The sequence below is a fragment of the Aotus nancymaae genome, unplaced genomic scaffold (assembly GCF_030222135.1).
Source record: "Aotus nancymaae isolate 86718 unplaced genomic scaffold, 86718_ANA_hifiasm-v0.15.2.pri h1tg000018l, whole genome shotgun sequence".
NCBI classification, from domain to species: Eukaryota; Metazoa; Chordata; class Mammalia; order Primates; family Aotidae; genus Aotus; species Aotus nancymaae.
Genome location: NW_026988430.1, coordinates 3894109 through 3907205, shown reverse-complemented (window position 1 = coordinate 3907205; position 13097 = coordinate 3894109). Strand labels below are relative to the sequence as shown.

General features: G+C 54.9%; 1 protein-coding gene across 2 annotated transcripts in view; it reads right to left on the bottom strand.

The window, feature by feature from the left end:
• Positions 1-11941, bottom strand: part of RAP1GAP2 (RAP1 GTPase activating protein 2) — a 257076-nt gene extending 245135 nt beyond the window's left edge. The window contains exon 1 of one of the 2 annotated variants that reach the window (XM_064378120.1): positions 11835-11941. In XM_064378120.1, coding sequence (XP_064234190.1) covers positions 11835-11926 — 92 coding nt within the window. In that variant the 5' untranslated portion in view covers positions 11927-11941. Of the gene's footprint in view, positions 1-6264; positions 6323-11834 lie in introns of those variants that run through there. The other variant, XM_064378127.1, reaches the window with a different exon arrangement.
• Positions 11942-13097: the final 1156 nt, after the last annotated feature.

Below are 13097 nucleotides of genomic sequence, written 5' to 3'. Positions count from 1 at the left end.
GCATGCCTACTGTGTTCCAAGCTGTCTGCTAGTTCTAAGGATATTTTAGTGAGCAAGACAGACAGACCCCTGCTCTAGGTGGGGAAGAGGGGGTTAGGAGGTAGAGGATAAAAGAGGGCTACCTTTATGTAAGTATTTACAATAGGGTGATCAGATCCAAATGGGACCAGATGGCTAGGGAGCCCTGTGTACAAGGGGTGATGTGGGATGGCCCCTCTGACAGGGAGACTGCCAAGATGAGAAGACACAGCCTTGTGAAGAGTGGAGGGAACAGCAGAAGAACAGGTCTGGGTTCAAAACCTGGCTCTATCAGTTACTTGCTGTGTAACCCTGTGGAAGTAAGCCAGGCTCTCTGAGCCTCTACTTCCTCATAAAATGGGAAAATGTCCTCATAGAATGGGATGCTTTTTTTTTTTTTGAGACAGAGTCTCACTCTGTCACCCAGGCTGGAGTGCAGTGGCACCTCCACCTCCCAGGTTCAAGTAATTCTCAGCCTCCCGAGTAGCTGGGATTACAGGTGCATGCTACCACAGCCAGCTAATTTTTTCATATTTTTAATAGAGACGGAGTGTCACCATGTTGGCCAGGCTGGTCTCGAACTCCTAACCTCAGGTGATCCACCCACTTCGGCATCCCCAGTGCTGGGATTACAGGCATGAGCCACCGTGCCCAGCCAGGGATGCTTTTCGAACCCACCTAATAGGACTACTATCCCCTGGAATGGAACTGTTCTGAGGAGTAAATGAGCTGATTACATGTACAGTGTGTAATCCAGGGCCTGGTGCAGGAAGAGCTCCATAAACATCAAAGATTATGGTGGGATGAATTATGCTAAGGCCAAGGCCCCCAGTGGATGCCCGGAGCCCCAGAGACCACTCTGCTCCCCATCAGAAACTGTGGCAACCAGGGCTACTGGGAGGAGAGTATGAATAGCCAGGTAAGGGAGGCTTATCACAGCTGCACTGGGGCCCAAGCCACTGAGGGCCGGTCAGGTGGAGGGGCAGGAGCACACGCTTCCCTGCAGCATGCTGGCACGCAGGCCACCCCTGCCCACCCCTGCAGCCATCCCAGACTCATCACCTCAACCTAGAGCTTGAGCCCATCACCCTCAGCTCAGGAGAACTGGGCTGGAGGTTGGACTTGCTGTCCCTCTTCTGGCCCTCCCCAGAAGGCAGCGGGCACCCACACAGCCAGAGGGGGAGAAGCAACTTCCTCAAGGCAGAGGGAGGAACAGGGTAAGAAGCCTGCAGAGAGGGCAGAACGGGGCCTGGCAGAAGACACAAGAGAGTCTCAAGATCCTGCAGGGAAAAAGTATCACCTGCCATCCAGATGGGTGCACTCCTGAGAACCCTAGAGAGCACCCAGTAGGTGGCCGGCACATATATCCAGAGAAAAGTACCCCTGAACAAGCCAAAGCACACAACAGTGCACACACAGAGACGTGCTCAGCAGAGCCACACGGAACCACCCAGAGATGTCCAGACACAGCAATCCAGCAACGAGCCCTACAAAGCCACATGTGCATGCCGAGCACAGATGTGTACGCCGAGCACAGATGTGTACACGTGCACAGGCACACCTCCATGTTCCCGATGGCCTGTCAATCCCTGTCTCTCCCCTCCTGCTCTTGCTCATTGCCAGCCATCTCATCGGCAGGGCCCTGGCTGTGCCAGGGTCCCCCAGGTGCCCACACCCACTGCCATCTGCTGACCCAGACCCGGCAAAGCCCAGCCAGTGGGCCCTGGCTGGGCCCAGCATGGACCAAGAAGGAGGCCAGTAATCCTGAATCTGAACTAGGGAAAGCAGTGGGAACCAGCTGGCCTTGAAAGCAAGCCACAGGTCCAGAACCAGAGCATGGGCAGGGCCCAGGCTCAGCACTGCCATGTCTGGGGCCGGATCCCCCAAAGCACAGTCCTTGCCTTGGTATCACACCTGCCTTCGGTGCACCTGAGTCTGCTTCAGATCCTGAGCAGGTGGACAGGAATTGCCTTATAACCATCTGGAAGGATCACAACAAATAGAGAAGCAAAAACACACAACACACCCAAAAAAAGTGCAGCATGTCAGGCTGAGATCAGACATGAGGCAGCACTTCCTGCTAGACAGGCACCAAAGCATCGAAAGAGGTGTGGGCAACAAGAATGTCATCCATAAGACGTCCTCTTTAAAAGGGGAGTCAGGCCGGGCGTGGTAGCTCACACCCATAATCCCAGTACTTTGGGCGGCCAAGGCAGGTGGATCACAAGGTCAGGAGTTCAAGACCAGCCTGACCAACCTGGTGAAACCCTGTATCTACTAAAAATAGAAAAATCAGTTAGGCGAGGTGGGGCACACCTACAGCTCCAGCTACTCAGGAAGCTGAGGCAGGAGAATCGCTTGAACCCAGGAGGCGGAGGTTGCAGTGAGCCGAGATCGTGCCATTGCACTCCAGCCTGGGCAACAGAGGGAGACTCCATCTCAAAAAAAAAAAGGTGGGAGAAGTCAATGGATAGGCTGGTATTATTGTTTTATTTTTCATTAAACTTATTAAAAACAAATGGCAGAAATCGGAGTAGCCTTTAAATGACTGTAATGAAGACAGCAGCTGCTGCATCTGCCAGTGTAGGCCCAGGGTGACCTTGCCTGCAGGCAGGGGGATGAAGGCATTGACCTTTGTAAGGCCAGCCTGAACTGGCCATGCACGAGAAAGAGGCAGCTGGACACCTTCCCCACAATGTGACCTCTCCCGGAGCAGGTGGCACATTGCTCAGAGATGGGAGAGGGTCGGCAGACAAGGGCCGTCACGGCGCCATGGCAACAGGCCTTGGCAAAGGCACCTCTGGACCTCCTCCAATCGCCACTCATAACCGGACCTAAGTGTTTGCAGACAGCTCCTCCCCTGTCAAAGCGGGTGGTGGCCTGGGAGGGGCAGGTGGATACCATGAAAAGAATGAGGAGGCCTGTGGATGCTGTGCCGTGAACTAAGAAGCCTGCCCCAGAGTATGCCCTAGGAAGCCCCAACTCGACCTCACCTTCTGCCCTCCCTCCCCTCATGCCACCCCATCACTCTCCCATTTGGTCACCACCTCCACAGACACCGTGAATCCTCACACACAAGGCTGCCAACCCACCTCCTGGCCCTGGCTCTTCAATCCTTCTTGCCACCTTCTGTCAAGCCACTCACCTTCCTTTCCTGCTCTGCGTTTCTCTAGCCCTCCCCCAGCCCCCTGCCTTGTCCTCCTCCATTGACTATGGCCCAGACCAGTGCCCATGACCATATGCCAGCTCCAAATGCCAGCATCCACCCTCCACCACTCCTCCTTCAAGCACCTGCTTCTGAGCTGCCCGCTCCCCTCACCCTCCTCTGCCAGCGCTGGGCTTGTGTGTCTTCCTGGGGCAGAGCCCAGGGAGAGGCACAACTGGGCGGCCAGCCCAGGAGCAAGACATCGCTGACTCCAATTCACAGACTGTGAAACAGAAGCATTCAGGAGGTCTGGGCAAATGAGCCACGGCCCTAGAGGAACTGCCCAGGTCAGTAGTCTGGCCCTTGAGTCCCAGGTCCCATGACCAGGAGGGGTCTTTAGATGTCATCTTATGCAGACCCCCTCCACCCGAGTGAATGACTGAGCCACCCTGTGCGTGTGGTCTTCCTGGCTATATAGAAATACCCCTGGGGAAGCCCTTGCTATGGGCCCAGCGCCATGTTCAAAAATTCAATAAACAACAGGCAGGGTGTGGTAGCTCATGCCTGTAATCCCAGCACTTTGAGAGGCCGAGGTGGGTGGATCACCTGAGGTCAGGAGTTCAAGGCCAGCCTGGCCAACATGGTAAAACCCCTGTCTCTACCAAAAAATAAAAAAATTAGTCGGGCATGGTGGCATGTGCCTGTAGTCCCAGCTACTCAGGAGGCTGAGGCAGGAGAATTGCTTGAACCTGGGAAGCGGAGGTTGCAGTGAGCCGAGATCACACCACTGCACTTCAGCCTGGGTGACAGGGCAAGACTCAGTCTCAAGAAAAAAAAAAAAATTCGATAAATATCGTATTAACACCTAAAACACCCAGATAAGGAAACTGAAGCTCAGAGAAGTCAGGTCACTTGCCCAAGGTCATGCAGTGGTAGACACCTCAGTGCGCTGCTTCCAGCTCTCTCGCCCCCACCTCTCAGCCACTTCTGCAATGACCAGTCCTGCAGGCTCCAAGCCGCATCTTACAGGTGCAACGGGACAGTGCTCTACGTAAGGCCAGCTGGGCCTTCTTGGGAGCTGCCATGTGGGGTGCCCGCAGGAAGCCACCTGAGCCCCACACATGTGCTTCTGGAAGTACACACGGGAGTTAACATCCATGGAGCCACCCTTGTCAGGCAGGGGATGGGGCTAGTGGATAAATACTTCCCTGTTCCTCTCCCCAGCAGAGCAGTTCTCCATCTGTAAGTCTCCCTGGGAGACCACCCAGGAGAGTGGTGGGAATAATAAAATAGCTGCTTTCCCTTCCTCTCCTTCGAACTCCGGTCCTCGCCCTTCTTTCCCGAGATCACTTCCCAAACACGCCACAAACACGCCACGGCCTGCAAGCCTCTCTCTCAGGCTCCCGTTGAAGGGAATGCAGGTGGAGGGACAGCAGTAGGTGGTGAGGCTGGGACTCACACCCAGGTCTGAGTGACAGCAGCAGGGCCTTCATGCTTAACCACTATGAGACCCTGCCACCAACCCCATCCATGCCAAGGTCCCTTTCCCAGGCTCAAGTCATTCTGAGCCATGGTGGCTCAGCCAAAGTGGATCAGACAGGGTCCCAGAAAGAGAGTGAGGGGGTCTGCAAGCACACTTCCAGAAGCAGGGTCCTCTTCTCTGCAGCTGAGGCCGCCTCCAACCGAATTACCTCAACACCCTGAGCTGGGCAGTCCCACTCAGACCTGCCCTGACCCTACCCAAGTTTAGCATCTGTCTCTGCCCAGCAACATCAACAACAGGGGCCAGGAGTGGCTGCTGTAGCTCTTCCCAGCCAGCCCCTATCCCACCCCGCTACCCGGCCCACCCAGCCCCATCCCTCTCCAACTCCTCAACATCTGGGAAGGGAGGAGGGACCTGGGCCAGCTTCTTGAAGCCTGAGCAGCCAGATCCAGCAGATGCCCACCCCACCCCACCTCTGGACTCAGAAAACCCAGCACCACAGCTTAGACGTGAGGCCAGAGCCTCCCCCAACTCCTTCCCAAGTCGAAAAGATATGCCGGGACTTTCCCTGAAAAATCACTGCCCAAGACCTGACAGGCCCTGAGTCACTCCCGCCTCCCAGGCAGCTGTGCGAGCTGTTTACTCCCCATCCTGCAGCAGGAAGACCCGGAGGGCAGTGCGCCATGGGAAACTGAGGCCTGTGGGGCTGGAGGGACGTCCCAGGGTCACAAGGCATACTACGAAGCCGAGAGCCCTGGCACCTGGCTCAGGACAACCCTGTTATTCCCTATGGAGGCTACTCTGATGACGGCCGCTCCACAGGGGTGCATCCCAGCAAACCCACTTGCACATAAGCGCCCTTCAGGTTTGTTAACAAGGATGTAGGGGGAGCTACAGAAAACAAATGGGAGGAAAGAAGGGTACCCCTCAGCCAGCTCCCAGGACACAGCGCCGGGTGCTGGCAAAGCCAGAGGACAGTCTACACGGACTCCTAAGGTCTCCTGAACACACGCCTGGACCCCCACCCGGAGCTGGCACCCCCACACCCACCCACGCCTCTGGAAATGAGCATCAGGCTGGACGCGGCCTCGCTCCCAAAGACCCCTCCAGGCCTCTCAGCCAGCACCCCGCACCCAACGCTCCTGTCCCTGCAGCAGGCACAGGCTGGGGCGAGGATGAGATGGGGGGGGTTCAGCCCTCTTGGGGAAAGCAGCAAACCCAGCCTAGCTACAGGGTCCTCCTGGGGTTCCTGGCTGCTTTCCTTCCGCCGCCACCTGTAAACAGCCCCTCTCTGACCTCCATCCCTGCCAGCTTCTCTCGCCAGACTTTGACAGGCTGAGCAGCTCAGGCACACACACCCCACACCCCATAGGTGGCCGTGTGTGCAGCGACCCCCGCCGCAGGGGCTTCTGAGGACGGTCACCCCCTCCCAAGCACCACCCGTGACGCCGGCGGGCTCCGCGGGATCGCAGCCCGGCTCGCGCCGTCCGTACGTGCCCGGGTCTGTCCGCACCCGCACGCGTTCACACCCCGCACACGCTCCAACTCCCCTCAGCCACAGCGGGGCGCGCGCCCCGATCCGGCCGGGCTGCGGAATCCCAGCCCCGGGGCCACTGACCTGCTGCGCAGCCCGGCGTGCGCTGCCTCCTGACGCGGAGCGAAGGGCACCAGGCCGACCCGCGGCTCGCCCCCTCCCTCGGCCCGGCCCCCTGCTCCTCCTCCTCCTCGCGCGGCGGGTCCCTCGCAGCCGCCCAGCCGCGCACGCGCGCACCCCGGCCCGGCCCGGCCCGCGCGCCAAGCCGCGCCCTCAGCCGCCGCCGCCCGCACACCTGGCGCCCCCCGCGTCGCCACCGCGCACGCGCAGCCCGAGCCCGTGCTGACTGGGTCCGGGGTCCTCGCGCTCCCGCCCTCGCCGCGTCACCGCCCGGGGCGCGCCCTGGGTCTGGGCCTGGCTGTGGCGCCGCGGATCGCCAGGCGAAGCCGCGGGGAGGGGGCGGCGGGGTCACAGCGGGTCCCGAGCGCCCTGGGGGCTGCCCGAGGCGGCTCCTCTGGAACAAAGGCGAGGGGCGGGGCGGGGCAGGCGCGCCCCGAGGACCCGGGGAGGGAAGGAGCGGCCCCGCTTGCCCCGGGTTCCTGAAGCGGGCGACGGGGAACCGAGGCGCGTGACGCCTGGGCGCCCCTGACCTGCTGAGGACAACGCTCGGGGTCTCCCTCTAGCTCTGCGTTGCGCGAGACCCGGGACGGGGTGCGGTGCTGTCCTGCGAGTCTCCAGGGCTGCACCGACCCCTGGAACTCCCCGCTCCCTGGAATCAGGGGCTGGATCTTTTTGAGACAGAGTCTCGCTCTGTCTCCCAGGATGGAGTGCGGTGACGCGATCTCAGCTCACTGCAACCTCCGCCTCCTGGGTTCAAGCGAGTCTCCTGCCTCAGCCTCCCAAGTAGCTGGGACTACAGGCGTGATAATTTCTGTATTTTTAGTAGAGACGGGGTTTCGCCATGTTGGCCTGGCTGGTCTCGAACTCCTGACCTCAGGTGATTCGCCCGCCTCGGCCTCCCAAAGTGCTGGGATGACAGGCGTGAGCCACCGCGCCCGGCCTGGAACTTTCTTTCATGCACTCCACAGACATCCCCACCAGCTTCCCCAAACCAAGGATGCTCCTGAAGGCGAAGGAGTTGAAGGAATGAAGGGTCCTCTAGCCAGCGTTTGGGGTGCTTCAGTCTCATCCTGGTAACCTCCACAGAGAGGGGCTTTGACTATGGCTTGCACACTTCCAGAGATGGGAAGTATCTCCCGCCGGGCAACCCAGGCCATCCTCAGGCAGCTCTAAGTGCTAGAAAGCCATTCCTTTAATTGCACGGAAATCTTGGCTTCTGTCTGTGGGTCGTGGCCTCGTGACCCTGTTGGTCATGACTCTGCTCTGGCTACAATGGCCTTCTGCTTCTAGAACAGCCTTGCACTTGCTGTTCCCCACAGAAGGATGCTTCCACCCCGTGCCCTTCAGGACTCAGCTCAAATGTCGCTTTCCTGGGGAGGTCTTCCACCTCTTCCAGAATCCCCACAACCCCACTGGCTGCTCATTAGCTCGATGCCCTGTGAGTTTCTTCAGCACATTGGTCATATTGGGAAAATTTCTTGTCTCTGTGTTTACATGCTTACCATCTGTCTCTCCCACTAGGATTTGTGGCCCATGAAGGCAGTATCCTGGTTTTCCTTGAGAGCCTGACCCACAGCAGGATCACAATGGAGAGTTATGGAAGAAAGAAAGGATAGCAGGGAGGCCAGGTGCGGTGGCTCACACCTGTAATCCCAGCACTTTGGGAGGCCAAGCAGGGTGGGTCATGAGGTCAGGAGTTCAAGACCAGCCTGACCAACATGGGGAAATCCCCATCTCTACTAAAAATACAAAAAAAAATTTAGCAGGGCATGGTGGCATGCGCCTGTAATCCCAGCTACTCGGGAGGCTGAGGCAGGAGAATTGCTTGAATCTGGGAGGCAGAGGTTGCAGTGAGCCAAGATCACACCCCTGCACTCCTACCTGGGTGACAGAGCAAGACTCCATCTTGGAAAGAGAAAAAGGATAGCAGGGAGCTGGCATGGTGGCCGGGCATGCTGGCCGGCCGGGCATGTTGGTTCACACCTGTGATCCCAGCACTTTGGGAGGCCGAGGTGGGTGGATCACCCGAGGTTGGGAGTTTGAGACCAGCCTGACCAACTTGGTGAAACCCCACCTGTACTAAAAATACAAAAATTAGCTGGGCATTGTGGTGGGTGCCTGTAATCCCAGCTACTTGGGAGGCTGAGGCAGGAGAATTGTTTGAACCCTGGAGATGGAGGTGGCAGTGAGCTGAGATGGCACCATTGCATTCCAGCCTGGGTGACAAGAGCGAAACTCTCAGAATAAATAGGCCAGGTGTGGTGGCTCACGCCTGTAATCCCAGCACTTTGGGAGGCCAAGGCAGGCAGATCATGAGGTCAGGAGATCAAGACCATCCTAGCTAACACAGTGAAACCCGTCTTTACTAAAAATACAAAAAATTAGCCAGGCATGGTGGCACGTGCCTGTAGTCCCAGCTACTAGGGAGGCTGAGGCAGGAGAATTGCTTGAACCCTGGAGGTAGAGGTTGCAGTGAGCTGAGATCATACCACCACACGCCAGCCTTGGTGACAGAGCAAGACTCTCTCTCAAAACAAAAAATTAATTAAATAATAAATAGTGTCTACTGTGAGGAACCTTCCTAAAATGAATGAATGAATGAACAAATGAATGAATAGTATCTACTAGACTTGGACCTGGAATTCAGCTTCCAGGGCACTTTGGCTCCCAATTCTGCCATCTTGCACACTTGCCATCTGGTGTGCTCCAGGTTCCTGCCATCAGCAATGTCACCAGCACATTGTCCACATCCTCCCTCACCAAACCACCTTTAAACACATTGAGCAGAATTCAGCCCATGGCAGTCCACTCACCAACCTCCTCAGCTGTGCCATCCCCAGCCCACATTGCTCTGTGTCATCTGCAAGGCTCTGACTGACCGCAGGAAAAAAGAACAATTGCTTGCTGAAACTCAGAACCACCTTCTCCTGCTCCACCACCTGTCTAATTTTGAGTCTAGAAAACTAATCAGAAAAGCAAAAAGCTTCCCCTAGCGGGGTGAGTTCTTAGGGAACTCACTCACTGATGCTGATCGTCCACCTCTTCCTTGTCCAAACGGCTTCAAACCTCCTCTTTAATAACTGACTCTGAAACTTGACAAGGACTGATGCTAAGAACACCCATCTATAGTTTGTGGACACCACCTTCTCGCTCTTTGTAAAGAAATTACCTCCCCGTTCCCCTCACTTCAAGTACACACCTTGTTTTCTGAGAGACAGTGTGTGTAGTGGCTGGGAGCACTGCCACATACTAGCTCTTACTTTCCCTCTGTGCCTCAGTTTCCTCATCTAAAAAACAAGAACAACAGTATCTAGATCATAGCATTACTATGAAGATTAAATCAATGTATTCCTGCAAAGCATTTATATAATACATAACAGGCACTTAAAAAAATAACTATTAGTGGCCAGGAGTGGTGGCTTATGCCTGTAATCCCAGCACTTTGGGAGGCCAAGGCAGGTGGATCATGAGGTCAGGAGATTGAGACTATCCTGGCTAACATAGTGAAACCCCATCTCTACTGCAAATGCAAAAATTAGCTGGGCGTGGTGGCACATGCCTGTAGTCCCAGCTATTCAGGAGGCTGAGTCAGGAGAATCACTTGAACCTGGGAGGCAGAGGTTGCAGTGAGCCAAGATCACACCATTGCACTCCAGTCTAGGCAACAAGAGCCAAACTCTGTCTCAAAAGAAGAAAAACTATTGCTAGGCACAGTGGCTCACGTCTGTAATCCCAGCACTTTGGGAGGCAGAGGCAGGAGAATGGCTTGAATCTAGGAATTCAAGACCAGCCTGGGCAACATAGGAAGACCCCCCATCTCTACAAAAATAAGAACAAAATAAAATAAATTAGCCATGCAAGATGTTACATGCCTAGAGTCCCAGCTACTCAGAAGGCAGAAGCAGGAGGATCACTTGGGCCCAAAAGTTTGAGGCTGCAGAGAACCATGATCACGCCATTGCAGTCCAGCCTGAGTGATAGAGTGAGAGCCTGTCTCAAAATAAATTAAACAAAATAATTAAAAACTATTGTGGCTGAGTCGGGAGACTCACTTGTGCCCAGAGGTTCAAGGCCAGCCTAGGCAAAACAATGAGACCCTATCTCTTTTAAAAAAAAAAAATTAATATTCTATCACAAAAATGAATTCAGTCACTTATCTCAGTGACTATAGCAGACTCTTCTTCAAGTCCCCAAATGGCATGTAGCCTTCCCATGTATGAAATCTGAAGTTATGTGGCCAGGCACAATGGCTCATGCCTGTAATCCCAGCACTTTAGGAGGCTGAGATGGGTGGATCACCTGAGGTCAGGAGTTCGAGGCCAGCCTGGCCAACATGGTGAAATCCCATCTCTACTACAAATACAAAAATTAGCTGGGCGTGGTGGCATGTACCTGAAGTCCCAGCTACTCAGGAGGCTGAGGCAAGAGAATCACTTGAACCTGGGAGGCAGAGGTTGCAGTGAGCCGAGATTATGCCACTGCACTCCAGCCTGGGCAACAGAGAGAGACTCAATCTCAAAACAAAACAGCAACAACAACAGCTTTGAAGGGGAAAGTGGAAGAAAAGGCCCAGGGTCAGGTATGGCAGACCTTGGGAAGGGCTGTGGCTGCAGAAGGGTTGCCAGCACTCCTCTGTTGTGACTGCTGATGCTGGTCACATGTGTCCAGTGCTGGGGAAAGAGTGGGCAGGGATCTGGGTCAGGAGAAGCCCTCACCTCCCAGCCCTCCACCCAGACTCAGGATCCCAGATGGAATCCCTGGCATGGGAAAGGAGTTGGTCAAGGAAGGCTGGGCTGGCTCCGGGTCAAAGCAGGGACTGCCCAGCAAATTTACCTGCCACTCTCCCTCCAGAGAGGGAGAAAGCAGCGCTCTCCAGGCTTTGTTTTTTGTTGTTGTTTTTGTTTTTGTTGTTGTTGTTGTTGTTGTTGTTTGAGACAGAGTATCACTCTGTTGTCCAGGCTGGAGTGCAGTGGCGCAATCGCGGCTCACTGCAACCTCCTCCCCAGGGTTCAAGAGATTCTCCTGTCTCAGCCTCCCAAGTAGCTGGTATTACAGATGTGTGCCATCACGCTCAGCTAATTTTTGTATTTTTAGTAGAGATGAGGTTTCACCAAGTTAGCCAGGCTGGTCTCACACTCATGACCTCAAGTGATCTGCCCGCCTCAGCCTCCCAAAGTGCTAGGATTACAGGCATGAGCCACCTAGTCCAATGGATCTCCAGGCTTTGTAAACCTCTGCAGGCATATTTCACTGGAGACTTACGATCTCCCAAGAGAAGGCAGGGAAAATACAATCCTATCCATTTGACAGAGGAGAAAGCAGAGGCAGTGAGTTGCCTCAAGTTACTCGGTGCACTCAAGGTGGGACAAGCATCCAGGCTGATAAACTCTTTCCTAGAAGGCCTCCCCATCCCTGAAGGCAAAGTTCCCCACTATGAATTTGTGGACCAGTGGGGCCCTGGCTTCATAAGTACCAGCTGAGGGGCCTGGTCTGAAGCCGAAGCAGGTGAGGGTCAAGGCAGAAGGTCCCTTTACCTGGAGGGAGACTGGAGGTCGGCCCGGCTGAGGATGCGGTGCTGCTGTGGGCTGTAGAGCCACTGGAAGGCTGTCAGTGTCCTCTCCTCCATTCGGAACCGCCCTTCCTGCACGTACCTGTGGGCAGGACAGGAGAGAGTAAGGTGGGGAGCAACCTCTGCAGAGCTCCCCCGGAGAGTCAGCCCTACCTGCTAGAGAATTGCTAACGGGTACCTGTTTCCAAATATCCCTCCTGCTCATCTGCCAGAAAGCGCTGTTTCCAGAGGGCCGCAATTAACATTCCCTGAAGAGGAGGCAGCTACAAGGATCAGATTTCAACTCAGTAAATGGAAAAGCTTTCTTTTCTTTTCTTTTTTATTTTGTTTTGTTTTGTTTTTCGAGACAGAGTCTTGCTCTGTCACCCAGGCTGGATGCAGTGGTGTGATCTTAGCTCATTGCAACCTCCACCTCCAAGATTCAAGCGATTCTCCTGCCTCAGCCGCCCGAGTAGCTGGGATTACAGACGCCTGCCACCATGCCTGGCTAACTTTTGTATTTTTAGTAGAGATGGGGTTTCACCATGTTGGCCAGGCTGGTCTCAAACTCCTGACCTCAAGTGATCCGCTCGCCTCGACCTCCCAAAGTGCTGGGATTACAGATGTGAGCCACCATGCCTAGCTAACTTTTGTATTTTTAGTAGAGATGGGGTTTCACCACGTTGGCCAGGCTGGTCTCAAACTCCTGACCTCAAGTGATCCGCTCACCTCGACCTCCGAAAGTGCTGGGATTACAGATGTGAGCCACCATGCCTAGCTAACTTTTGTATTTTTAGTAGAGATGGGGTTTCACCACGTTGGCCAGGCTGGTCTCAAACTCCTGACCTCAAGTCATCTGCTCTCCTCGACCTCCCAAAGTGCTGGGATTACAGATGTGAGCCACCGCACCCACCCAATACATGAAAAGCTTTCTAAAAGTTAGTTGTCTGAAGCTGAAAGAAGCTGAAGCTGATGGGGTAAGTTCCCTATCACTGGAAGTATGTAAGCAGAGGGCACACAGGGAATTCAGGCATCAGATAAGGGTCCATCCTTTAAGTCTCCTTACAGGGCTAAGACATTGAACTTTTTTTTTCTTTACTTTTTTTTTTTTTTTGGACATAGTTTCACTCTGTCATCCAGACTCAAGTGTAGTAGCACATTTATAGTTCACTGCAGCCTCAAATTTGTGGGCTTAAGCAATCCTCTTGCTATATGGCCCAGGCTGGTCTTGAACTCCTGACCTCAAGCA